Raw genomic sequence first — 27,142 nt, 5'->3', positions numbered from 1 at the left:
GCACTTGTTGCCACATTTGACAGCTGGAAGAACATAGTGGGAGGAGAGAGTGCCTGCAGGCTGTCAGTCTTCCTCTGACCCCTATGCTTATGCTGTGGCACCTCTTGGCAACTAGGCCTGCCTGGCTGATGTAGGGAGACCTACTCTCCCCTCACCACAGCTTGATGTATGCAGGGAGACCTACACACACACACACACACACACACACACACACACACACACACACACACACATTTGCAGGAACTGTGTCCTGGCCTCTGACCTCCCTGAATCATGGTGGAGTCGCACTTACTGGTGGGTGGCCTGACCCTGGCATGCTCAGGTATTTGAGCACAGCATCTGTCACGTTGCTCCAGGGGAAGGATCTGGTTGTCTGGTCCTGGTCTTATCACAGAGATGGATCTGGCCTGACTGAGTATCTCTCATTGGTCTCTTTCTTTTGGATTCCTGGCCTTGCCTTGAGACTCTGGATGGTGGGCTTTTTGTCCCCAAGCCCAGTTCCTTTCTTAGAGACTTGTGACTTGATATGAGACAAAGTGTGTCAAGGGAGCCACGGAAGAACAGGACTGCACTGCTTTTCCTCCTAGCAGAGCAGGGCTGTGCTCAGAGGTCAAGGCCATCTGGGGTCATAAGTATCCAGTCCTCAACCCAAGGCCCACACAGTGGATGGAAACTGGTTTGAAGTGAAAATATGAACATTATTTAATAACTGATCTTCTGTAATAAACCATTTGAAAATATTTTACAAGGAATCACACACACAATATTTTACAAAGTTTCTCGACTTTTTTTTTTTTTTTTGTCGCTGTGGTTTTTCCCAACTTGTCTGTACAAAATAGAATAACAACTGAAAAAAAAAAGGGGCGAAGGAAATGGCCCCCAAGTCCCCCAGCCCACGGTGAGGGGACAGCTAGGTCAGGTGTGAGATGAGAGGATTGAACCCAGCTGGGGGTTGGACAACTACCTCATGGGGATTCTTCTGTCTGGTTCCATTTGTTTTTAAACTTAAAATAGATATTTATTTTTCTGTATACATTTGTTTCTTTTTTTGTTTGTTTATATTCTCCGTTGAGCACCTGACTACACTACAGTTACACACATGCCTCCACAGGACACAGCTGACATCCAGGCTGGGCACACATCATGGACACCCACCCTGTCACCAGCCTTGGGCATGGACCACACACACTGAGAAAGCAACAAGCAACATGACATTAATTAACGAAGCCATTAATTAATGCATCACCCTCCCCCCTCCTCCCAGTCCATCTGAGCCTCGTGGCTACACCCCCTCCCCCTGCCCTCAGTCCCCTCCTGGCCCCCAGGTTACAATGCCTTTGGGAGAAATGGAAGAATGAATGTGTGAAGAGATGTGTCCCAGGCCCAGCCTCTGTGTGTGTGGTATGGTTGGTTTACACATGTGCATGGTACAAGTGTGTGTTCAGCAAGGGAGGGACAATTTGGCCTCCTAGGGGCAGGGAGAGAGAGAGAGGGAGAGAGAGAGTGTGTGTGGCTGTGTGTGTGTGTGTGTGTGTGTGTGTGTGAGAGAGAGAGAGAGAGAGAGAGAGAGAGAGAGAGAGAACAGAGGGAATTAGGCCTGAGTATGTAAGAACCAGATTGAGGATGGGATGGCCCAGCCAGGAGAGACCAAGTCACCCCTGCTAAGGCAAAGTACAATGTCTGTTGGGGTTCTTCTGCCAAAGGGGTTCAGGCAGTAATGTGTGGTCCTACTAGGAGCCTGACACTAGTGAGCAATGGTTACAATGAGCACCTGGCAGGGTGAGGGGCACTTGGGGACACTGGTGGCTAGGGGTAAAACAGAGAGGCCTTCCCCTAGCATTTGGCACGGTCTGACATTCAGTTTTAGAGATGGGAGGGCCAGCCAGGTTGCATCTCAGAGTGGAGGCAGAGGTGAGCAGAGATGGAATACACGGGCCAACCCCTTCACTGACCTCTTGCCCTGCGTAAGGCTTTGTGGGTCCCCCCATGGTGTGTGTCTGTCTGTGTGTTCCCTCTCGGGTATGTCTAGTGAGAGTCCAGTTTCTGCTCTCAGAGGTCCAAGTGTATATGGGGTGTGTCTAAACTGATGTCATCGTGAGACTGTCCTGACACCTGCAAGGCTGGGATGTGGGTTTGTGGTTGTAGCCTGAAAGGGCCAGAAGCCTATGGGGAGGGGGTGCCCCCAGAATCTATCTCTCACCACTACCATCTCTCCTACTATTTTTTTCCCCAGAGAAGGTAAGTTTGGGCTCGGGTGGAGCCAAAGGGCCAGTTAGAGGCGCCCAGCAGTGGCAGGGTTGCCTACATAGAGGAAATCTCCAGGTAGGTGGGTCGGTGGAGGCCTGGTTTGGCATCGGTACTAGTGGCCTCCTGTCCCAGCCCACAGGGATGAGTCCAGGGACTTCGGGCACTTGGACAGTTCAAGGGTGAGATAAATCTTGAGTGCCAAACACCATGGCACCTTACTTTGGGTCCCTGCCCCAAGGCACAGGCTCCGGGGTAAGGGGCCCAGGTCCTTCAGGAAAGAGTGGCCAAAGCTCTAGATTGGGGAACGTGGAATGGGAGGGTGAGCAAAAAAGGCTAGGAGGCCAAGGCGGATGGGGATGGGGTATGATATGTGTGTGTGTGGGTCGCTCAGAGGCGGCGAGAGGCAGCGAAGGAGTGGACTTGAGGCTGCGGCCGAGGCGGCAGGCCCAGGAGGAGCAACAGCTGCAGGGAGACCAAGACGCCCAGCGACGGAGGGAAGGAGGCTCCGCGGCCACAGTCTGAGGTATCTTCCTGCGGGGAAGAAAGACAAGGAAGTAGTCGGTACCCAGCCAGTGCAGGCTCGCAGATGTCAGCAATGCTGCTCCCCTGACTCACCGTTGCGTTGTAGTCAAAACAGATGTGCGGGCCTCTTCGGTACCGCGGTCTCTGCACCAGCTCACACTGCTCCGGGCCGTCCGCTGGGCATGGGTGGGGAGTCAAGGAGGCGGTGGCAGAGATGTGGTGGGAGGGTGCGCGGGGCAGGAGGGGAGCGGGCGGCGGGGAGGGCGGGGGCAGGATACAGTGTGTCTCCTTCTGTAGCAGCCGGCCAGCCTCACACTGGCTGCACAGCGGCTTCTCCGCCACCACGAACAGAAGGTTGGTGTTGGTCAATCTCTGCGCGTGGAACAGTCTGGAGGGACGATGGGAGGGCGGAGCCTTGGAGGTTCGCTCCAACCTGGAGTCATCGCCCCGCCCAGCCAGCTACAGACCACGCCCATCCAACTTGCCCCGCCCCTCGCCCTGCAAGTACCTGCTGCAGTTTCCGCAGTCGATGATGGCGTTATAGGACGCGTTCACCGAGCCGAAGTAGTACTGGGTCTGTTTCATGACGCAGCTGCTCTCGCGCGTCTCGGAGCTGCCCTCGGCTTCTGCCGGGTCTGCGGGGCCCAGACGCCTCAGCCCCGCCCACAGACAATGACGCGTTGTCCGCCTCAGCCTGGCGCAGCCCTAAGCTCCACCCTCCCTGTGATGCGAGCGTTTGTTTCCACCCTGGACTCAGATTTGGGGCTGAGCCTCCCAAGCCCTACTTACCTGCCTGGAACCAGCTGTGATAGATGAGACCATAGAGTAGCTGCTGGAATAAGGACCTGTAGAGCACGGGGTACCGAGTACGGGCGGTCAGCAGGTGGCCAGTGCCTTATAGGCCTCCTTAACTAACCTGTCCTCCAGGACTCACCAGGCGGCAGCAGAGGTCCACCAAGCCAAGTTAAGGAAATCTGCAATGGTGGGCTGCAGTGGAGAGAGGAGCACGGTCGCCTCTGGTTCTAAGCCAACCCGGCCCCTCTCAAATGTTAGAGGTGTGTGTCTGTATGCGCGCATGGTGGGGGCGTGTCATGGCAGGCGGGTCTCTCAAACTATCTGGGCGCTTACCACAAAGACACCCCGGGGTGCAGCACCCAGGTTGCCAGGAGGCTGAGGGGCACAGGCTGCCTGATAGTCATAGGATTCCTTTCTTGTGTAGAAGGAGTTATTGTACAGTGCCAGCATAAGGTTGGCATCCACCTCACTGAAGAATCTGCCAACCTGGGAATGCAGGGAGAGAGCCACAGTCACAGGGCTGGCAGTGCATGCTCTCGAAGGCTCTGACCTACACTGTCCTTCCACTTTCTTCCTGACCCCTACCTGGTCCCACTGATGGTTCTGGTTTGACAGCACCAGGAATCCTCCATCGTCAATGAGGACGCAGAGTAGGTCCTAAGAGATAGGAAAGGGAGATAAAAATGGTGAGGGGCACCACTTCTCTAGGTTGGGCAAGACTGAAGTCAGGGTAGGGGAGTCAAGATTGAAAGGCTAAGGGGCAGGCTAGGCATCACAGTTGAGACCAAGGAGTCGGGGAGGAGAGAGCAGGGTTCCAGAGCAGAATCAGATCACACATACCTCGTTGTTAACTTCACAGTCCATCTCACAGTGGCTGGTGGGGCCGCACTGCTAGGCAGAGAATGGGGGCTGTAAGGTGCCCACCCGTTTTCCTCATGTCTGTCACTCTTCATACGCTAGTTTCCCAGGTCATCTGAAGCGAGTGCTCGAGCATGCACGCACACACACACACACACACACACAGGCGCTGGGGCCAGTCTGAGTGGTAGGCTTGTTAGGAGTCCTTGGAGACCCCAGAGAGGGCTTACTTCCCTTCCTCTGCCCAAATACCTTCTGAGGTTGTTCCTGATGGGTGCGGTTGCTGGCAAGCACCTTGAACTTTTCAGCCCAAGCCTCGAGGTCCAGTTTGACACCCACCACTGTGGGAGAGAGCAATCAATGGCTATCTGTGCCACCTGCCTGGTCAGCATCCCAACTATTGCCCTAGCCCCACCTCAGTCTTAGCATTCACCTGCTGGCCTCAGTGTGCGACGACCCAGACTGAGCTCCACAGCTGTGCTGACAAGGACGCCTACTGTATCATTCTCCAGCTCCAGTGGTCTTAACAGGGCTGCGGGGGATGGGTGGGTGGAGCAGTCAGGAGTGAAGGCTGACTGTACTGGCCACTCCAAAACTGGCTCCTACCAAACCAGGGCTGGACCCAGCTTGAGCCTATAGAACCCCCCATACAGTGTTCAGCACAGCCTTTTACTTTACATGTCCCCCCCAGTTCCAGTTAAGGCCTCCCACCTGCTGCTAGGCATTATGGACAGACACTCACAGTCCTGGTGTGGGGGCTTGAAGATATAACCATGGTTATCTAGGCTGCGGCGGTAGAAGCTGGCATTGAAGGGTTCAGGGTTTTCTGTCCAGTCTTCCGCTGCCCTAGAGCCCCCAAGACAAGCAGACTTCAGTAGGAATACAACCGAACACCATAAGGCAGCTTGCAGTGTAAAATGGTTTTGGCAGTGCTAAGGCTTCTGGGTAATGAAGTAATGGCAAAGTCCAAGACAGGGAGAGTTGTTGCGGCACGGGGGGTTGGTCACTTACTTGTTCGGGAAGACACGCGTGATGCCACCATCAGTGGCAGCAAATACAGCTAGCAGGCTGTACCTGGGGGGCAACAGGGAGATGAAGTCACAGGCCTGTTTTCTACCGTGCAAGGCCAGGGCCTCTGGGCCGACCCCAGCCTCCTGCTACATATAGCCATAGCCTGGGGGGTGGTGCGTACGTGTTGAGATCTTGGTCCCGCCAGACACGTTCCACTAACTGCTGTGTAATGCCCGTGTCCAAAATCAAGTTGTGCAGAAGGAAGTTATTGCCTGGAATAGGACGAGATGGAAAGGTGTCTTTTTTTTAAAAAAGGATTTATTTATTTATTTATTATATACGAGTACACTGTAGCTATCTTCAGACACTCCAGAAGAGGGCTTCAGATCCCATTACAGATGGTTGTGAGCCACCGTGTGGTTGCTGGGATTTGAAATCGGGACCTCTGGAAGAGCAGCCAGTGCTCTTAAACACTGAGCCATCTCTCCAGCCCAGAAAGGTGATTTACTGTAGCTCCATGACATCCCTCCTCTAATCTCCAGGGCTCTGGTGAAAGTCTTCTCTATGCCCTTGGTCCCGGCTATGCCTGCTTGTCTCCAGACCCGCCTGTGCCCCGTCTCCCTCCCGTTGCCCTGCCACACACTCACACTGCTTGGAGTCCGGAGTCACTTTCTCCATGAGCTCAATGAAGTTTTTCAGGAACTCGGTGTTGTTGTCTGAGGCATTCAAATCCTTGCAATACTCTCTGGGGGTGAGGAGGGGCAAGAAGAGTGGACTTCGGGAGCTGCACAGGGCAGACGGATCCAGGCTTCCCGATGGGTTGCCTGGACATTGGCTGAGAAGTCCAGGTTGCAGGGAGGGGCATGAATGTTCTCACAGGCTGTGGTCACCATGAGCCTGAAGGCTGCTGGGACTTAGTTGGGGTGGACAGAGCGGGCAGAAGGAGGGATTGCTTCTTCCACCCTGGTGGCTTTTCTCCTTCCTGGTCTTGGCCCTGCCCAAACTTCCATCTCTTGTGTATAGTTAGACCCAGATGGCACACCCAGGTGACCTCAGGAAAGGCTGGCTCATCCACCTGTATGTCTTACAATGTTCCCATGGGCATGAGGCGGGGTTGGCTATCAGCTCTTGCTATTGTTAGTGTCTAGGACCCCACCCTGTCTCTTCCTGGCCTTGTGCCTTTGGGCAATGCATCCTAGTCTCCGGGGGCTCACGTTTGCTTCCATCAAGCTACAGTTGGGGTGTCAGTAGGAATGTGTGGGTTCTTGGACTGGCTGTTCCTCAAGACGGGCAGACCCTCACCAGGTTTGGGCTCTGGGTCCAGAAACCATTGGGTATGGCAGAACCTCAAGTGGGTTCTTGGAGAACAATGACTCTCTCTGATGGATGGAGCCATCTCTCCTGTTCCATCCCTTAGTCATTCCCCTGTCACCAGGGATCTCCCCAGTGGCCTAGATGACAGCAACTCTGTGGACAGTTTAAAAAGTGAGCAACCTCCTCAGGCTGTGGGAAGACTCATAGTTTGGTGTGGGCACCTGGGATTGGAGTCATAGCCACACGGATCCACTGTCCCTGAGTGTCTTAGTACACTGTACCGTCTGTGTGGACATGCCCAGTGACAGCCACACAACTGTGCATACGATATACCATATATTGTTCACATCTGTAGGGCACTTCATTCACTCAAACACACTTATTTAGTGCTCCTGAAGCAGTTATAAAAATGATATCTCTTCCCTCAGCTACTTCAGGATTACGTCTCCCAGCGCATTCCGACCATTAATGCATACAGACCACCCCACATTTACACTTGACCTCTTGCACATGTACACAACGACTCACGGGTACAAACATCTACAGAGAGTCAGGAATCTGTGGGTGCATGCACGCAACACAACGTGCCTATGCACAGAGGTTAGGAGTATCCAGAGCCCCGTGTGGTGCCTGAAAGTGCTCTCATTCAAAACCCAGGTCACAAGAGAGGGCGTCAGCACCAGGGGCCATGGCCTCTTCAGATGTGTAGTTCAAAGCAGACCGTGTGCACACTAGCATGCACGAGTTCACCCTGAGTGTGCACTCCCAGGATGGGTCCTGATCCCTCACTTGCCAGAGAAGTTCCTCAACTTCTTGCCCTCCCTCCCATTTCTCCCCCCTGCTCAGTGAGCCACCACACCTAGGATGAGCAGCACAGGCAATGGTCACAGGGGTTCTGGCTGGCTCAGCCCTCAGACCCACACAAACACTGACTGACACAGGACAACAACGAGAGGTGGGGGGTGGGGAGGTCAGGTATGGTCAGGATGCCACAGACCAGAGCAGCAGCTGCCCGGTGAGGGTATGCTGGGGGACAGCCAGCCCCAGGTGGAAAGGGCTTCTCCTTCCTGGTTGCCTGTGAGGGCACAGAAGGTAGCAGAGACCCTAAAGCCCAGCTGCCCCAGGCCTGGTGGGAGATGGTCTGTGGGCTACTGGCTACTGCTGCCTGGTGCGGCTACATGGCCTAAGTATGTACACAGCCGCACATACCAGGCTATGTATTGGGGTTGGGAGCAACACTGCACGGGACATAGACACACAGAGCTCCAGGCAGCAGTGCAGGAGGTAGGGCCAGGGCGGTCAGGGTAGGGGAGGACGCCTCAGCAAGGCCACACGCAAGCTACCTGGGAGCAATGAAAACATGTCCTTCAGACTCAAAGCTGCTGGGGAGCAGGAACTCAAAATCTGCAACAGAAACGGGGGGGTTATCCGGCGGGGGCTGGGGAGGCAGGAGGCCAGGGGGCTCAGAGCTGATGGGGGCTGGAGGGACAGGTAGGGACAAGGCAGCTTGGGGGTGGGGGAGACACTGGCAAAGAGGGAACCCGTCACTTCCGCGTTCAGGTTTGAGCCGGAGAGAAGGGAGGGCGAGGAGGGTGGAGGGCCTGTGGAGACTACAGCATCGCAGGAGAAGGGCAGTTATAGCCAATATGTTGCCCGGGCCTGGTCCTCTGTCGGCAGTGAGTCCCTTGGCGTGGCTGTATATGCTTCCATACTGTTGTATAGCACATATACACGGACACACACACACACATATATATATACACACACTGCTATATATATGCATGGTCTCGGGGAGGCGCCGGTCTTGCTCTTACTACATCCATAATGGAAAAACAGCATGCTGAGCTTCCTTTGCCTCCTAAGAGACTTTGAGGAAGGGAATTGGCTTTTGGCTGTGGATTTTTATCTCTCTTTGCCGCAGCCGTTTGCATTTTGGTAGGTCTTGCTTTTTGTTCTGTGTCAGGCATCAACATGGCCAAACCGAAAGGGTTTCTCACGGGCACAGACAGTCCAACCAGAGACGGGTGGGTGTGAGCAGCTGCTGCTGGTGGTGGTGCTGCAGTGCATCGTGGAGGTCTGGGGGTAGGAACAGGATCCTGGGTGACAGGAAACCCATGGGGGGGGGCAGGAACTGTTCTGTAGTGTAATGAGACAGGGCTGTTGCTGGACTCTGAACACTTGCTTTTCTGGCTGGGAGGAGCAGGGTCCCTAGAGAAGGTCTAGTCTCCTCCCTTCCAGGGATTAGACAGGGGAGAATGCTGGGAGTGTCTGGGGGGTAGGATGGTCTAACAGCTGGGCCTGTGCCTTAGGCTTATAAGCTGTGTGTGGAATGGATACAGAAGTGTGTGTACATGTTTGTCTTTATAAGGGCTTGTGCTCACAGACCTGAGAATGTGGCTTCAGGGCTCCACCATGGCCCCTCTTTCTGCCCATCTGGACTGGATTATCCTGCTGTGTGCACACATATTTTATTCTTTTGTGACAAAGCCTGCAGTCTATGTTGGCCCAGGACTTCCTTATAGAGCTGGGGATGACTTTGAACTTCTGATTCTCTTGCATACACCTTCAGAATGCTGGGACTATGGGCATGCACCATCACACCTGGCTTATGTGATGCTGCGGATTCAGCCCGGGACCTTGTAAATGCCAGGCAATGACAAGCACTGTTGCAACTGAGCTGTCTCCCCAGCCACGATGTGCATCCATGAGGGCCCTTGGCTTGTGTAATTCTGGCAGTTTATCTCCCATTGCTTTTAAAAAGATGGTCTTGGTTGCCTTGAATAGCCTGCAGTTCTTGCCTGAACCTCTTGAATGCTGAGATTTTAGGCCTGTGACACCCTCGGCTTTCTCCACTCTATCCTCACCAACATCCCCCAAATTCTCTTTTACCACAAAGCTTTCATCATCCCAAAAGAGGGATTTTTCACTGTTCCCAAATACTCCCATGATGCACTGCAAAGTTTGGAACGTGAGAAACTAGGGCTGCTTTGAAGGGCTTGGCAGTCACTGGTTGGACTGTTCCTTTCTGATAGGACTGTGAGGCAGGGTTTGGACACAAGCCAAAGGGGAAGGAGTAGGGTGGGAAGAGGGGGAGGAGGAGAAAGAAAAGAGAGGGAGGAGGGAGAAGGAGGGAGACTATCCTATGTTTGCTATGTTACCTTGCAGTTCTAGGGTCAGAGGGATGTGGGAGATGGTGAAAAAGACAACTCAAGCCAGTGGGATTGGGGTATGCGCCCGACCCTGACCCAGGCCAGCAGGAGCAGCTTATCCCCTTCGTTGGACTAGGCTAGACAAGGCTCTGGGTTTCTTGGGGAGTCCTCTGCTTCCAGGTTGGGGGACAGCCTCATGTGGTTCTCCATGCCTCACAGGGTCAAATGTTCCCTGGAAGGGCAGCGTTCTGTGTACCAAAGGCAGGCTCATCAGGTGCCACCTCCTATAACTCTTGCTGTTCTCTGAGAGGCTTGAAGGCTCACTGTCTACTGTTCTGGGAACTGACCTGGGGGGCCTTTTCTTTGTCACTAGGCTGTTTTCCTCTAGATTGTTTGGCTGGCTCTTGGGATCCAAAAGATCCCACCCCATGCCTGGAGAAGAATATAGTTCCTGAGTCTGCCTTTATTTCCTCAGCTTTCCCATACCGATGAGCCCTCCCACAGGGCAGAGATAGACCAAGGGCCCTTTGCAAGGCCTCAGGAGCAACAGCACACAAATACCCTGGATGGTGGGACAACCTTGTCCTCCGTGGCCAGGCTGCCTGCCCTCTGTGATCCCCCACTAAGGCTTCTGAGCCTTGCCATGTCTCTTCTAGTATGACTGTGAGCTCTGGGGCCACGCCAGAACCCAGAGTCTTCTAAAGAGTGCCTGCTGAGACTTCCCTGCCAACTGTATCTCAAACCTCCTGCCCTGCTGGGTGGGTGGTTGTGAAGCATCCAGCTCTGTTCTCACTGTTGAGTTGTCTTGAAGGGCCAGAGAAACTGGGGAGGCAGAGGGCTTCCCATGGGGTCCCACAAGGACTGGGGGATGGGAGGAAGGGGTCTGGGCTCCCAGGACACACTGGAGAACTCTCTGCAGACAGCCCTAGAAGTGGGCTACTGGCTCTAAGAGGGGTGTCAGGATCAGAGGAAAGGCAAGAACTGAGGAGCCAAGGGATGCTGGGAGGGAGCCCCAGAGGGCAGGGGTGTGGCTGGTCCTGGGCAGGAAGGGGGGCAAGCAGGGGTGTGAGGGTGGGTGGGGTGGGGAGAGGAGGGAGCACTGGTTCTGAATATACTTGCCCTTCAGTTTGCTGATTGGCACTGGGACAGTCCACCAAGAGAGAAAGCGAGGAAAACAAAAACACAAACACAAAAACAAACGAAAAGGGGGAGGGGAAGGGGAGGGGCACAAACAATATTTTATTCAATGGCTGTTTGAATGAAAATATTGTGTCTCATCATCATACCGAAAGGAAACTTCTTGCAAAAAAACGACATGAGAGAGAAAGAGAGAGCAAGAAACTCAAAGGAGATGAGCCCCAGTCGGCCAGGCAGGTGGGGGGGCGCCCGGTGGGGCCGGAGCCCCAGCCTCCCTCCCAGTGACCTCTGGCATTGGGCAGGCAGGGCCAGGCCTGAGATCCAGGCCTTTCCAGAGAGGCCCATGGTGAGCAGGCATGCATGGGGAGCCACAGGCAGAGGAGTGGGAGAGCTGGAGGAGGGGGAGGGAGGGAGGGAGAGAGTGGGGAGGGGGAGAGAGAAGGGTTGTGTGTAGGAGTGAAGGAGGGAGGAGCCAAGTGGAAGAAGAAGAAGGGTGTTAAACAGGAGCAAAGAGGGAGAGAGGGAAGAAGACAGACAAAAGGAAGACTAGAGGGAAGGCAGGCAGGGGTTTCTAGGTTAGGGAGAAGGAATGGGGGGACTGAGCAGAAGGGTGAGGCAAGAGAGAGGGGATTAGGGTGAAGAGAAGGAGAAAGGAGGAAGAGAGAAATGGGAGGAAGAGATGGAGGGAGAATGTGACCTGAAGGAGGAGGAGGGAGAGGAGGAGGGGGAAGAGGGAGAGGAGGAACAGAGAACAAGAGACCTTGGGACAGAGGTGGAACCACAGAGGAAGGGCCAGGGCAAGGGGAGTAGAAGAGAAGGGAGGGGAAGGGGTGTCTTCCAGGAATGTAGCCCCCAGGAGTGTTCAGGACAGGCAGGCTAAGGAGGGAAGACACGGGATAGGAAAAAAACCAAAAACAATCCTCAACGGAAACCATGAGAGAATGGTCTAGAACCAAATCTGAGAAAAGGCAAGCATGCAGATTTCCACAGACTTTCGAAGGCTGGTTCCCCAGCCTGTGGGCACGCCTGAGGCTGGGCAGACTGGGCAGGAGGGGCTGCCTTGCCAGCAAGCTCGGCTGGCTATGCTGCCTGGGGCCGGCCAAGGGTGCAGGGGCAGAGGCAAGGGTGCAGGACGCAGGCAGGGGCCAGGCCACTTACACTTGACCTGCAGGATCTGGTCGCTGAGGTTGGCTTGGAGGTAGTAGGTGCTGTAGGGTGGGAGCACCAGTCCCAGGCTGGGGAGGAGGGGAAGGGAGAGCACAGGTCACTGATGAGCAGAGGTGTGTTACACTCACCCTTTCTTTCTAGGGCCTCGGAGGTAACGAGGCCCAAGTTGTGGTGGCTGCAACTCCCCTGCACAACTGTGGATCCTAGGAATTAACACCTCGGAGACACCAGGATTCTAAGCCCTCTTCTTCCCAAACCATACTGGAGGCTTTGAAACTACTAGTCCCAAAGTGACTCCCCACAGTACTGCCCACCTCAGCACCCACCTGCCCCTACCATTTCTTAGCCCCAGGAAGTTTTCAAGGGGCAGATCATGAATTCTATGAGAGCCAGGAAACAGTATGAGCTGGTCCTGGGGTGTGACAATGCTCCTGGCATTCCACAATGGACCAAGGAGCAGCTGTATAGGGCACAGTGAAGGCAGCTTATGCTGAGACTGGCTCTGAGGCTGCGATGCTGACTTGATACCCAGGAGACCCTCCAGGTGTGGGGGGGATGTTAGGTGCATTGTCATGTCCTCAGTCCTGTTCTTCCAGGACCAGCTGCTTGTCGCACAAGGGCCAGGGGAGGCCCTGGAGAACCAAACATCTCAGGGTAAATAAATAGTAGGGACTGGGGTGCAAGAGGAGAGAAGCAGCTAGGTTCAGACTAGGGGTCACTTTGTCCCTTCGCTGTCTGCCCAACTCACCTGTAGTTGGTACTCCTGATAGGCACCCAGGTGTAGTTCCGAGTCACTTCATCTATGTACCTCTGGGAGAGGAGGCTGCATCAGGTTCTTGGGTGAGCAGGCAGGGGTGCCCGGGTAGGGATGGGTGCCCATTCTGATACCCTTGTTCCCTGTCCTGTGCCTTCATACCTCATCCAGAGATTTGACCAAGGTTCTGATCTGCTTGTGGCCTTTGTCCCCGTCAATCATACTGCGACGAATCTGCAAGGGCCAGAGGCGTAAACCCCCTGTTCCCGTGCCTGCCATGTCCTCCCTCCTCCCTGCCTTTGGCTCACCTCCTCCTTGTTCTCATCTTCCAGCTCTGCATCCAGGAAGTCCAAGGTCACAGGCTCCCGGAAGTTGGTAGTCTACAGGAAGCCAGATAGAAGATCAGAAGATCTGGGAGGGGTTCCCAGCCCTCAGCGAGGCTACTCACTTGGCTCACCTGGGGCTTGAGATTGGGATGTAGCAACACGTAGCCATTTAGGTCGATGGCGAACACATAGCCATTGGCGCCAAGCTGTGGAGTACAGATTGGGGGCTCAGAGGGCTGTGCAGGGATTTCTTAGACTCTGAGGTGCCCTCTGTTTCCCATACTGCTCGCCTTTGGCCAAAGTCCTCCTCCTGCCATAGGGCCCTAAGTCTGCATCTAAGGCCAGGACTTACAGGCTGGGTGTCCCTCACACACCAGTCTGCACCAAGGTTGACTAGCCCTGTAGATAGGTGGGCATTCATTTTCCATGGAGGAACCAGCTAGCCCTACCTCTGTAACTGCACGAGGCCTGCAATGCTACTGTTTTTGTGCCACTGAGTGGCTCCCTTGTATCTACTGCTTTCTCAAATTATGCTTTCCTGTCCCCATTTTAGTGGTGTTATACCAGAAGGAGCGACTCTTAGGATCTCGCAGGCCTGGCAGGAGACAAGCAGGAGGGAGTGGCATCCATGGACAAGCCTTTGCCTCTGGTAGTTTCTTACTGTATGTGGGACCTCTCAGGCCAAGCAAAGGTTTCACATGGGTTAGGCTTGAAGTTGTCACACGCATTTCGCAGTGTCCTTGCTTTCATAGCTGAGACCCATGTTCTCTAAGCATAGGCTCCAAATAGCCAAACCGCCCTCCTGTCCCTTCCCTGATTCTGGTTTCTGCCTTCCACTTTCAGGCTCTTACTTGGAAGAGTTCCCTTCTGCTTATGCCTCACCCCCAACCCCTTCCAGCACACTTCCGGGCAGGGCTGAATCTGCCTGCCACCTGTTGCTATAAAATGGGTTTTATGGAACTCCGTCTGTAGACCAAGCTGACCTCAAACTCAGAAATCCTCATGCCTCTGTCTGCTGAGTCCCGGGATTAAAGGAGTACACCACACTGCCCAGGGGGTTTTAAGTTTAAAAAAAGAAAAAAAAAAAAAAAAAAACAAAAAAAAAAACAAAAGAGGTGGCTTAGAGTTAAGAGCACTAACTGCTCTTCCAGAGCACTGGATTTGATTCCCAGCAGCACCCATACACCAGCTCATGAACATCTATAACTCTAGTTCCAGGGGTCCAGTGTCTTCTGGACTCTAAGGAACAAGGCATAGACAAACATCCAGGCAAAATATCCACACACATTGAATTTTTTAAAAAATCAAAATAATTATTTTATGGTGTGAAAATGATATGGAATTCAAATATCAATATCTACAAATAAAACTTTATAAGCCACCAGGCATGTTGGTATGCACTTTTAATTGGGAGGCAGAAATAGGCAGACCACTGTGAGTTTAAGGCCAGCCTGGTCTATGTAGTGAGTTCCAGGATAGCCAGAACTATATAGAGAGACCCTGTCTCGAAAAACCAAGCTAAACCAAACCAAATCAAACCAACCAAGAATAAAGCAAATCTGTATGGGATATATATTTATGATTTGTCTGCAGCTGCTTCCATAATATAGTATTAGCGTAGGAAATGGATGTTAAGATCAGCAAGGCTTGAAACAGCTGCAGACTAGTCCTTCACAAGAAACTTGCTGTTCCCAGCTTTGGACCAACCCCTTTGGGAAGTCATTTATGATTCTCTGAGTCAAAGGCCCCTGTGAAGGTCTTTTGGTCCCTATGTCTTTCTTGCTGAATCTGGTTTGTGTCACTATGAACAGCAAACCAGGGCAGTGGGTCAGGGAGACACTTACTGTGTAATTGGGAGTCAGCCTTTTGATGTCATTCAGGGCCACATCGATGCCCATGACACCCAGGATTAGCTGGTTCTGGGTACAAAGGAATGGGACAGTATGCTGTAATGAGTCAAATCCATAGTGGAACCCCCCGGCCCAGCCCTCACCCTAAGGTCTAAGTTGCTGACACAGAGAGTGGCTCTGCCAAGTAGCATACCCTGTCCCTCCTCCATCCCCATATCTGCTAAAGGCATGCCAAGCCCTCCTCAGATACCCCCTGGGCAACTTACCTTCTTTTCCCCAGGGCCGTCCTGTGTCAGGTTGAAAACAGGGAGAGTCCCTGTTACCACCAACCCCAGCCCCTGAAGGGAGAGAGGGGCTCAGGCACGGGCCATCTGCCATTTTCTTTTACTTGGTCAGCACCAATAAACTAAAGGGTCTTGACTGTGTGGGTACATCCCTTGAGGGAAGGCCACCAGTCCCCTTTCTTTGTTCAGAGGTCTTACCAGTGCATCTTCATACACATTTGTCCATTGCACTTGCTTGGCGTCCTTGCCTGCCAGGACCATGGGCCTACCCAGCACATCCAGGTATTCCTGGGAGAGGAGAGGTACTAAATGTCCTTCCAATTCACTTTTCTTTCATCTGCTGTCATGTGCAACAGCAGCCACCAGGGGTCGCTTTTAGCCCATGGCTGGAAAGCACGCAGCCACAACCAGAGGGAAGCCAAGGCCTGGGAGGGGCAGCCTCCTCCACAACCTCACCTGTGTGTTGATTCGGATGGCTCCGATGGAAGGGATCTCAAAATAGTAACCTGCAAATGGAGGAGATGTGGGTTTGACTGGCACAGCAAGGCCCACAGCACAGGGGGTAATGTCTCTGGGGGTACACCTGCAGCTCTCTGTGTATTGTTACCCTCCCCAACTCCTTTATGCTCCCTGCCACTGCCCTGGCACTGTGACCCATGCTACAGGAGAGGATAGATTGTATGGGATCTAAAGAAGCAGCAGAGGTGGGAGTGGCTAATAGATGGGGTGGAGGAAGGAGCCTTATTGAGGATGTCAGTAACATGAGTTTACCCAAATACACAGAGGGATGGATTGATCAGCAAACAGATGTAGGAACAGAAAGGCTGGGAGACAGATGGACAGTAAACATACAGCCAGATGGGCAGAAAGACGCTTTGTCAGATGGACAAGCAAGACAGCCCACCAAATAGACAAAGCAATGGACAAAGGGTATGTATGGAAGGACAGACAGACAGCGAGTCAACAAACAGCTGGACATATGGATGACCAGTTGGCAGTAGGACATAGCAGGCAGACGCCCCGGTGAGAAACCCAGTGAGGTACCTTTGTTAGTACAGGCCATCCACTGCAGGGGTGTGACGTCATAGTTATGCTGCCCCACGGAGAACGTGAACACGCGTACCTGTCGGGGCAACGAGCTTATTGCTATGGCCGCCTGAGGACAGCCCCTCCCATCCTGGACCCAGCTCAGGGCAGCCACCCAGCCAGGGCTGAGCCTCACCGTCCGGTTGGGCCAATTGTACTTTTCGAAGACATCCTGCACACGATCCTCACCCCCATCCGTGAACATCATGATCATCTTATTGCAGTTGGCCCGAGTGATGTTGGACTAGTGGAGGGTGAACACAGAGTCAGGCAGTCCTTGGTCTCTCACAGGTCCAGGGTGGGCTTCCTCCCTCACAGCAGATGGTACTGTCTAAGCTGACTGTTTACTATTAACAAGGCTATTCATCTTAATCTTCCCGTGTCACTAAGTCTGGTCCCTCGTCCACCCCGGCTACCCATTTGCCCACCCGAGGGGCTCACATTCTGTAGCTGGTCAAAGGCATACTCAAAGCCGGCCTTGTAGCCTGTGGTACCCTTGGCCACCATGCCCTGCACAGCCTCCTTGAACACCTTCTTGTTACGAACATTGGCCTGCACCAGGTGTGTGAAGCAAGACACAGGCTGCGCCTTCTCGTTGAACTGTGGGGACAGTGGGGGTGGTGAGTGGCCTCAGGCTGGCCACAGTGGACAGCTGTTGTACAAGGCTCATGGTTGTCATGGGAGCAGGTTGGATGGGGGTGAGTGGTACCCAGCCTGCCTGCCACCTTGCCACTCACTGAGGCCACGTTCACATAGTCATCATCAGAGAGTGTGTCTAGCATCTCACAGACAGATGTCTTCATCAGCTTCAGAGTCAGGCCGCTCACGCTGCCACTCCTGGGAACCAGGCAGGAGGGGGCACGTATGTGTGGGCTCACAGGTTTTTCCCACCCTTCCCTTATAAAGTTCCCGGGCAGCAGAATCCAGTCCTAGCCCCATCCCACCAGCCTACAAGGCTCACTCACACATCCACAATGATGACCATGTCCTTGGGTGATGAGGCCCCCTGTATATACCTGCCAGTAAGAAGACTCAGTCAAGGATGGCACCTCTGGGACCTGTGGGGTCTTCCTTCTTCTACCCAGTTACTGATTCATGTGTTTCTACTGACCACAAACTACGTGGATTAAAATGGATCTGGGCACTGGGGAGACCATGCTCAATGAAAAAGACAGTGATCTGGTTCCCTCATTAAGTAAACAAGAGGTGGGGGGGGCAGGTAATCCACAGGGGCAGAAGGCTTCAGTGGCTTCTGTCCTCTGTCCTAGAGAGACCCCAGAGAGTCTGTCTGTGTATAAATTGGAGAGGGAGGGAAGACCATGGAGAAGTGTGAGAGAGGCTTAGTAGAGGGTGGGGTGTCTAGGGATCAAATGAGTAGGTGGGGCCGGCTGACCTGACAGAGGCTCTAGCCACCCTTGGAAGCCCCCTCACTGGTCTGATCTCTCTGTTCTGAGTGGGTGTGGGGGGACAGGGTAGTGGACGATATACGTGGGGGGCAGAGGCAGCTGGGCGGCTTGCCTGGGTGACGGGATCCATTTTCCAGTGGCAGCGATGTGTGAAATGAAAATTGGATAGAGCTGGCTGCGCCCTGCTCGGAGGTCTGGATATTGGGAGGGAGGGGAGCAGGCACGAGAGACGGGGAGCTGAGAGGGTATCTCTCCTCGACCCCTCCTTGCTCACTCACCAGGGTCGTCTTCTGACATCATACAGGTCGATCTTCTTGGGGGCTCGCCATGGTGTGGCTGTGGGGAGAGAGGGTGAAGGAGCCTGGCAGAAGGGTCTGACTGGAGCAGACGGGAGTTATGGGAATTGACTTGTTCACTGTGCCCCATGTACCTTAGCATGGGTAGGCTTGGAGGTGAAGCAGTCGGGTGCTGGATGGGCCAGGGAGACAATGGTGCCTACCTGGGTAATAGCGGGTGACTCCCGTGGCACTGCCGAAGACTTGCCACAACAGTGTTGGGTCTTGCCTACGGTTCTCAATGAAGACATTCTCCAGGGCCTCTGTCCAGTTAAGCTCATTGAGGATGACGGTAGCTGGGGGCGGGGGGGAGCAGGTAAGAAGGCTGGGGTGAGGAGTTTGAGGTCACCCCCTGCTAAACCCATCTCCCTGACCTTGATGCCCAAGCCTCACATCTCAGTGGCCTCCCCTGCTTTCTGCCTGCCCAGGCTTTCTTTGATTTTTCCAGGATCTCCTGTGGGGCCATACCAGCTCTCCCAGGAAGAGAGAGCTCTCCTTCCTCTAAATCATCAAAGGAATGTCTCAGCCTACCCCTCAACCAGGCCTCAGTGAGCAAGCAAGGCTGATGTGGTTTGTGGCCTGTGGAGAAGGGCCGCCTGGGTGGCAGGGAACTGTGAGCTGGGCCCCCATCCAGCATGCTGCCTGGAGCCTGCAGCTGGTCCCCAGGGAGCTCACCCACTCAGCATGCACTCCAGGCCGCAGCCACAAGAAAGCAATTAAGGGCCCGCTGATGGGGCTGGAATTATTCAGCTATTAAGGTACCTGATAAGCTGGAAGCCACTCAGCTCCATGATTAATCAACTGGGGCCAGGAGCAGGCAGGGGCAGAAGTGGGGGCTGCAGAGGGGCAGGGGCGGGGCCAGGATTCTATTCCGACACGGGCACATGCGTTTACACACACATGCGCACGTACATACAGCCTGCACCCTTGGCAGGTATTGCTGCCTCTAGTGTCTGTGCTTCCAGCCAAATGTAGGAGCCCCGGCCCCTTACTCCCAAACCCACCCACCTTAGCAATGCAATTGCTGCCACGGGCAAGGGGTACACAGGAGCTCTCATATGCTATCACCAGTTACCCAGACCTCCCTAACCCCTGTAGTTGCACATACATGATGACCCCTCTCTTCTGCCAGGCCTACCCCTCTTACACACAGACCAAAGCTGACTCTACCCTGTTGACCAACCTGGATGTCATTCTTGTCCCATAACTCAGGGTGCCCCTAAGTCTATCTGATGTGTGTGTGTGTGGGGGGGGGGCACGTCTTTATCTATACACTGTGCCAGGCCACTATACCCTCCATGATTCCTATCAAAGATCTCAAGTGACAGGCAGGGAAGGCCTTTGATTCCCTGGGAACAGACAAGCTGTGCCTGACACCCTCCCAGGCCCTGCCAGTGCCCAGGGGCCTGCCAACCGTCGCTCACCCCTCTGCCTTCCCTTTGTGTGAGGGCTCTGCAGACTCTCTGCTATCTAGTCCCCTGTGCTCGGCTTTCATCTCTGTCTCTGTGGTTCTCCTTAACTGACCACAATATGAACATGAGACCTATTTCTACCATTGGCTCTGCCTATTGAGCAGTGTGTTACGGTCCTGTTTCTGATTTAGAAGCCTAGTGAGTTGAACACTTTCTATTTTTCTTTTTAAAGAAAAATGAAGCGTGGCCCCTAAATGTTTCGCACAACCCCATTTGTCCTTGAGTCTGCACGGCATGCCTGCCTATCCCTGGGCCACACAGTCTTCCTGTCTGAGAAACTTGGAAGTCCCTCAGGCTGCCAGCAGAGGGGTGACTCTTGCTGCAGGTGGGTGGTCCCTACAGATCTCTGTGACCACAAGGACATACCTGCATGTCACACGGAAGCAAATACCCCCACATGCATACATACCCACACCCACACCACACCCATGTGTGCTCACTCTCAGATCACATTGAGTTGGGAAATGGGGACCATGCCCCCTCAGGCAGGCGATTACAGATTTAATTAAAAGTGACACAGTAAATAAAAAACATATAAAATGTAATTTGTGTGGGTAGTGAGGGGTGACTGGGGAGGGTGGTGTGGCTCCTGTTTTAATTAGCGTGCCTGTCTGTGATAGTACCTCTCGACTGGCTCAAGCAGGTGGTCTGTGGGCAGCCTGCCGGTAAGGGGGAGCATCTTCCCCCACCCAACCTGAGGTCACCCAGAAGACTTGGCTGACATTGAGAGTGGTAGGGGCTTCCTGGAAGACCCTAGGATTCACCCCCTTTTCCCCTGAAACCTATACAATATCTCTGCAACCTCTGCCCCCATTTCCCCAGCATCCCGGCACATGCCACCACCCAGCTCCACCAAACCCGTCGGATTCTGAGGCTGTCTTATCAGTAGGTGCTCACATAATTACACGTCAGAACCAGGGCCTTCAACCTACTGCTGAAGGACATTCCTAAGGAATTGGAGCAGTTATGGTGAAGATGCCCAAAGCCGAACCAGAGGAACCTGGTCCGCACTGTACAAAGCCGCCCCATCCCTGGACTTGAAATCTCAACCACATCTTTCTGGTCTGGCTATTTCAGGCTAGAAAGCATTTCCCATTCTTTCAGCTCTGTGCCACAGAGAGGAGTGGGTTGCCCAGGCCTGTGTCTCCTGTCTGTGGCAGCTGTCTTGCTGCCCTTAATCTCCTTGTCCACCTTATTCTGGCGTTTCCCAGCCCCTCCTAATAGACTCAGAGAAGGGCAGGGAAGGCGAGGGGGAGTTCAGCTCAGCAGTGAGAAGCAAGGCATGTATATATGCATGTATGTGTGGGGTAAGTGTACATATAGGGTATGTGTTCCTACAGGCTTAAGACCACACCAGCAAAGTAAGAGGCCGTATTTGAAACTCTGCTGAGCGTGAAGGTCTATGTGTGGATAGCTCAGAGAAATGATCAGGTATGACCTTGGGTTCAGGGGACCGGCTAGAGGTAGGTGGTACTAGCTTTCCAGGGACCAGGAATACTTGGGAAGTGGGCCCTGCCCCCATGTGGGTGGGAAGAGCCCACTTACAGCCTTTGTAGATGTCTGTGGGGATCTGCACAGCCGTGTAGGAATAGTTGACTTTGTTCTTGAAGTTTGGGTCCTCGATGAAGTCCAGCCTTAAGGCACTGGTCTTGGATCCCCTCTCCATATCTTCACTCTCAGGATCATCCTGCAGAAAGTACCCCCACCCGAGTCAAGGCTGAAAAATGGCAAGTGGGTTGGTTAGGCTTGCAGGTGAGGACAGGGAGGGCCAGAGTCCAGGAGGCAGGGTCGTCTTTTAAGGGCAGAGGTTATTGCAGAGACAAGAGACAGATGGAGAGACATGGGGGAACATGAGTACAGCATATGGACCCCTCCCCCAGAAGGCTTCCCTGGGTGAATATGCCTGCACTTGTCCAACACATCCACCATGCATTTGCCAAATCCCAGCTAAAACTCAAACAAAAAAGAGCCCTTCTCTGTATCCTGGAAAGGCAACCGTCAGTGAAGGAGGTGAACAGGCAAGCCGGTTAGGAGCAGACTGCAGACTTCTGCTTCCCAGGACACGCCTTGTGCAATTATAGCAAAGCCTCAGCAGCTCTGCACCCCCATAATTCCCACCCTTTTCCTTATACAGGTTCCTTGGGTACCAGGCAGTCTTAGCCCCACTTGGGGAACCATCTCCCATAGCCGGGTAGCTCTAGAGATGAGTGGACGCTAGCTCTGAGACGGAGTGACCTACAGAGGGAGGGTCCACCATGTCTGCTAGCAGCAGGTCTATAAAAGCCCCCGTCGATTTTCTAAAACAAGCCGCAGCTGCCTGACAGGTGCCAATTACGGTATCTCTCGGCCAGGCAGGCTGGGCATGCGCTGTGCAACCCCCCACCCCCACCCCCTGCCGCCTACTACCACAGGCTGGCAGGAGTGGAGCTGTGGCTACAGAGCCGATGCTGCAGCCCATGGGGGGGGGGGCAGGCTCCAGTGCAGGTGTGCAAGCAAGGGAGATGCTGGAGAAAGTACAGGGCAAAAAGAAAAAGCCCGACAGGGAGGCAAGGGAGACATGCTCCCCACACTCTCACACGCTGTTTCCCCACCCAAGATCCTTTTGACTAAGCTTAGTACAGGCTCCATTCATCCTCTCTTCCCAACGGGTCTCCAGGGTTGCTCCTCTACTACGCCCTGAAGCCCAGACATATCCCTCCTAGTGTATTTCAACCTCTTGGGTACTGCCCAGGCCATTTCCCCCAGGCCACATCCTAGGGCAAAGCTCTGAAGTGACCCGAGTCTATTCCTCAGCCATCTTCCAGGGATGGTTTTGGACAACGAAATTCAAGCTGTCTACTGTCCTTCATGCCCTTCACCAGGCACACCCACCTCCTGCCCGATTTGGGAAGCTCCTGGAATGCCCTTAGGTGCTGGGTGAAGCTAGAGTAGGCAGCTGCTGAGCATATGGGCTGGAGTAGGGAGCTAGCGGTCCAGGAGGCATAAGCCATGTATGCTCCACTCAGAGGGAGAGGCGTGGGAGAAGAAAGCCCCCCCAAATGTCAGCGGCAGATGAAGGGCACTGAAAAATTTAATCTTCCAACTTTCCCAACTAATGTGACATTTGGATTCCATTCTGATAAGCCTTCAGCTGGCGAACTTTTTCCTTTTCTTCCCTTACCCCCACCTTCTGGCTGGCAATTTAAAAGTAAATGGTCTAGAAAGATCTCTAACTGTACCTCTGGCAAAGATTAAAACAAAACAACACAACACAACACACCAAGCAGGGGACTTGGTGTGTGCATGCGCTGTTATTTACATCAGGCTTGGAGCGTCTGGCCTCACTGACCCTAGCCCAGGCCTGCCTAGAGTAATGCTTCCTACTGGGTAGTTCCAATCCCCCTGCAGGGGCTGGGAGGCAGAGCAGCAGTCATTTGGAGCCAGGGTTGGGGTCCTGGATTGAGTTGGGGGCTGCTGGAAGGATCTGGGTACAAGGCTGTCCAGGGACCCTTTTGGTGCCAGCCGAACCCAGGAGTTCACTGCAGTGGGCAACTGTAGTCTCCTGGTTTATATTTAATGTACTGATTGCTAAAATTACAGCCCGCTGCCAAGGGGGGTAAGGAATTAGATTCAGGGTCTAATTAAAGGTTCGTTCTTCATTTGAATTTCAGATTCCAGCTTTAATTTTAGCAACTTCTCCGGGAGCCACGGAGCTCAGCCAAGGGGAAATGCACCTGCTTGAGCCCACCCCCTCCTTCTCGGCCCCCTGCCCTCCCTAAGGCTTCCCAGGCTAACCTAGCACGGTGGCCTCCCGCACAGGTATCATTTCCAGCCTTCCCACCTCTTGGTGTCACAGGCTACTACCTTTGCTTAGGTCAGGAAAGCCTCCAGGCCAGAAAAGGAAATGCTGGACCTTGGGGTTTTCTGTATCAGCAAGCACAGAGCAGTACTAGACACTACACTACCACTGTTTACAGTTAGGTTCAACCTCTGTGCTTTGGAGTCTGACACTGGCAAGTTCACAGAGCATTAGCTACTCCCAAGTGCTTGAACCAAGGACACTGTTGGTGTCCTCTGTGGCTCTTTGCCACCCCATAGTCATTCTGGCTGAGCCCCCTCACGATGGGGACCTCACCACCTTACAAGCTAACCCAAGAAGACCCAGGGTCATGGGATTTGGAAATAAAATGGTTTTTAGGTCCAGCGGTGCCACTTCTGGGAGATTATCATGGTTGAGCTGAGCTCCATCTGAAACAGATTTAGGAACTGGGCTGCCTCTGTGTCTGAGGCCACCAAGTGATGCAGGGCCAAGCAATAATGGTGAGGCCAGGCCCTGGGTCCTCTACATAGCTTCCCCAAATCACAGGGAAGGGAGTCTCTACTGTCCCAGGGTGGGGCTTAGATGTCACCATGTCTCACTTCCATGTACCTACCTCCAGGAGGACCATTCCTCTCTCCTCTCTCCTCCCATGGTGCTCAGAGAGCGCCCCATACAGAGACTGAACTCCCCTGACATCCAACACTTTACCACACTGCCCAGAGAGGGAGACACAGCTTGCTCCATGTCGTGCAGGAAAGCTCTGCCTATAATGGTAATGAAGACACAGCCCTGGAGGGTCAAGGACCTCTAGGGAGTTGTGAACAATGAGAGGCTGACCAAGTACAACACAGAATGGTTGCATTCAGAAAGGTAAGTACGGATTCATAACACCCACTTTACAGCTGAGACCATTGTGGGCCGGAAGGACAGGCATGGCTCTGGCTGCTCCCTGTCCTCTGAAGCAAAGGTGGGGACACTTACCAGCTCGGCATCAGCCTTGGCGTCATAGTACATGATATCTTCCTCCTGGTGATGAGAGAGAAGCTTTAGTGCTCCCAAGACGCAACCTGGACCCTCGGGTTCACCAAGCCCTAGAACAGCTCCTCCAGCTCCTCTAGGGCTGCTTCAGTTCCTTTCTCCACCCAAGCCACCCCCAGAAGTGGGGTGAATCAGTGCTGCTGGTGCCCTGCCCCCGCCACCCCAAGGCCTACTCTCAGGTCCTTCGAACTCTCTGGAAGGATGTTGCGCTCCAGGTTCCCGACGTAGAGTACCACGGCCTTGCCCTGTGAACCAGCTGAGGGCAGGGTTAGAGCCAGCCTGGCTGCTGAGGTGCTGGCTGAGGCAGGACCAGGGGAGTGAGGAAGATAGGAAATCAGGGCAGAGCCTGGGCGACAGCGAAATAATGACTTCACACTGCATCTTCCAATTTCTTCTATTAAAAAGCCTGCTCATTACGAGCATGTACTTATTAATTATCTGTGATTTGTTGTGAAATGCAAAGGGGGTTTACACAACAGGAGCGGGAATAAACAAAGCTGGGCCCGTATGCCTGCCTGTGGCCCTCACTCACATGCGCCTGCCTGCCCATCCTGGCCCGTGCCTGTCTGCCTGCCTGCCGCCTGGGTTCTTGGCCATCTGCACGTCATAATCACCCGTCGCCCCGGGGACCCGTAACACAAACGGGCTAATTTCATGTTTAATGATCTTTAATCAGAACCGAGTGCAGCTGATAGAGGCCGCCAGAAGGTGAGCCTAGTGTCAGCAAGTGCCACTCGCCTAGAAGGGGCCGTCCCACTTTGCCCTGGTGGGCTCTAGGGCCAGGGCCACTGTCCAAGTCACTCCCCAGGTGCTCCTCAGCCGTTTTTACACTACAAGATCCTTCAGCGTTGCCCAGGGGTTCCTCACACAGCTGGGGTTTTTCTTTGTGGCCTCATCTGTTCCCTAGGACCTGCCTACAAAGCAGCCTGCATTGAGCCTATACTCACTCCATGACGGTTGGAAGTGACGTAGGCTCCCCAGCCCAGTTGAGGCCTAGCTAGAGCACACTGTGTGACCTTGGGTTGCACCACACTCCCTATGCCTCCAGGGGAGGGTTTGGCCAGATGCTAGGTCTGCGGCCAATGGTTCTAGTTGGTCAGTATTTAAGACTGTTTAAGGTGATAGTCTCAGGCTGTCTTCTTCAGGGGTTCTGGGGTTACAGACAGGCTATTGTCTGGACACAGTGACTTAAGTCAAGCATTCTGGATCAGTGACTGAGTAAATGCCACTATGCTGATATCTCAAGAGGTATCTGCTATGTGTGGCACTTCTGGTGACTCAAATATACAGAAACATGAGGGCAGGGACAAAGAGGAAGTCTTTATACCTAGGATTTGACCTGCCTTCCCAACTCATCTCCAGCTTCATCTAGACTTGCCACCCAGCCACCCATCTAGGAACACAGGCCCGGGTAGGGGGCTGGGGCAGAGCCCAGGCTCCAGGGGGCTCAGTCTTTCCCTGTGCCTGGCTCACACAGAAGCACATAATGAAAGCTGACATTACATCAAACACAATAAGGAGTTTCGGTTGATGAAGATCATTCCTGAACACACAAACCCATTAAACTGAGGGGAAAAAAATATCAATTCAACACACTCGCAGGCGAAAAGAAAATGTGATTTGTTATCTAAAAGGGGGTTATAAACACGGCTCTGATGCTCTTTCCCGCCGTAATGAAAACAGGCGGGCGCAGTGGGAGGATTGCAGATTAGGACCTGGGGCTTCACTTGCTAACTTTTGAGGCAAAGCTCCCGCAAGGACAGGAAAGGGCGTGGGTGGGGGCTGGCCATTGTCAGGCGGTGAAAGGGGGTTCATCTGTACCCTACTCATCCTTGGGGGTGCCTTGACGCTCACTTGGGCCATCTCTACAGCGGTTCCCATAATTCTGTTTATGTTGTTCTGCCTTTTCACAGCCTCAATGGAAGATACAATGTTGTTAGCATAAGAGAAAAAGGGAAATAGCATACTGGATCGTCCTGTTCCTGTGGACTATGGGTGGGGCCCAGTTATCTGTATCCTTCTTGCCCCTTGCCTTGGCTGGTAGCCTTGGCAAGGTCCCATGTGAAAACACAGTACACACAGCTGTGATGTGATTTCTATTTGTGATGTGACAGGGAGCTGAGAGAGGCAGGTTGAGCCATCACGGTGTGTGGGAGCAGGTCTCTGGGAAGGAAGGCTTGCAGCTGCTTTTACCTGGGCAGCACCACAATGTTGACTCATGTCCTGAATTAAACAAGGAGGTAGACTATCTAGTGAGCGAGCACAGGAACCCAGGAACCTTGAAGAAGGGTCTGTGATTCAAGTTTTGATGAGCGTCTATCAGAGAGTAAACCCAGACTGAGTAAGCTGGGTGTGGTGGTCCTTTAGTCCCCTGCACTTGGGAGGCAGAGGCAGATGGCTCTCTGTGAATTTGAGGCCGGCCATCCGGGTCTACATAGTGAGTTTTGAGATAGCCAGAGCTACACAGTGAGACCTTGTCTCAAGGTGAAATGAAAAACTAAAAACACAAAACGAAAGCACCAGCCAGATAGATTTGCCCCAGTAGGCCCATGAGGATTTTCAGGATCCACCCCCATGTTCTTGACAAGGTAA

The 27,142-nt window shown here is 53.5% G+C and overlaps 1 protein-coding gene across 3 annotated transcripts in view; it reads right to left on the bottom strand.

Moving 5' to 3' along the window:
- Nucleotides 1-2,501: 2,501 nt before the first annotated feature.
- The window catches only part of CACNA2D2 (calcium voltage-gated channel auxiliary subunit alpha2delta 2), a gene marked incomplete at its 5' end in the record, with an annotated part of 126,317 nt that continues 101,676 nt past the window's right edge, over nt 2,502-27,142 (bottom strand). Inside the window, 34 exons of one of the 3 annotated variants that reach the window (XM_080934002.1) lie at nt 2,502-2,778; nt 2,863-2,945; nt 3,048-3,157; nt 3,278-3,404; nt 3,559-3,614; nt 3,704-3,756; nt 3,898-4,050; nt 4,150-4,221; nt 4,405-4,455; nt 4,675-4,763; nt 4,856-4,954; nt 5,165-5,268; nt 5,434-5,496; nt 5,615-5,705; nt 6,081-6,178; nt 8,091-8,151; nt 12,192-12,268; nt 12,949-13,010; nt 13,117-13,188; nt 13,263-13,334; nt 13,412-13,486; nt 15,125-15,199; nt 15,397-15,468; nt 15,613-15,702; nt 15,871-15,920; nt 16,459-16,537; nt 16,637-16,744; nt 16,942-17,100; nt 17,238-17,337; nt 17,466-17,516; nt 18,185-18,242; nt 18,406-18,537; nt 21,259-21,400; nt 24,494-24,538. In XM_080934002.1, the coding sequence (XP_080790128.1) occupies nt 2,635-2,778; nt 2,863-2,945; nt 3,048-3,157; nt 3,278-3,404; nt 3,559-3,614; nt 3,704-3,756; nt 3,898-4,050; nt 4,150-4,221; nt 4,405-4,455; nt 4,675-4,763; nt 4,856-4,954; nt 5,165-5,268; nt 5,434-5,496; nt 5,615-5,705; nt 6,081-6,178; nt 8,091-8,151; nt 12,192-12,268; nt 12,949-13,010; nt 13,117-13,188; nt 13,263-13,334; nt 13,412-13,486; nt 15,125-15,199; nt 15,397-15,468; nt 15,613-15,702; nt 15,871-15,920; nt 16,459-16,537; nt 16,637-16,744; nt 16,942-17,100; nt 17,238-17,337; nt 17,466-17,516; nt 18,185-18,242; nt 18,406-18,537; nt 21,259-21,400; nt 24,494-24,538 (2,973 nt within the window). In that variant the 3' untranslated portion in view covers nt 2,502-2,634. Of the gene's footprint in view, nt 2,779-2,862; nt 3,158-3,277; nt 3,405-3,558; nt 3,615-3,703; nt 3,757-3,897; nt 4,051-4,149; nt 4,222-4,404; nt 4,456-4,674; nt 4,764-4,855; nt 4,955-5,164; nt 5,269-5,433; nt 5,497-5,614; nt 5,706-6,080; nt 6,179-8,090; nt 8,152-12,191; nt 12,269-12,948; nt 13,011-13,116; nt 13,189-13,262; nt 13,335-13,411; nt 13,487-15,124; nt 15,200-15,396; nt 15,469-15,612; nt 15,703-15,870; nt 15,921-16,458; nt 16,538-16,636; nt 16,745-16,941; nt 17,101-17,237; nt 17,338-17,465; nt 17,517-18,184; nt 18,243-18,405; nt 18,538-21,258; nt 21,401-24,493; nt 24,539-27,142 lie in introns of all 3 variants that reach the window. The other 2 variants (XM_080934003.1, XM_080934001.1) reach the window with 2 other exon arrangements.

This window comes from Micromys minutus, assembly GCF_963924665.1.
Source record: "Micromys minutus genome assembly, chromosome: 21".
Classification (NCBI taxonomy): domain Eukaryota; kingdom Metazoa; phylum Chordata; class Mammalia; order Rodentia; family Muridae; genus Micromys; species Micromys minutus.
The sequence above is the reverse complement of the archived record's forward strand: the minus strand, read 5'-3'. Positions and strand labels throughout refer to the sequence as shown.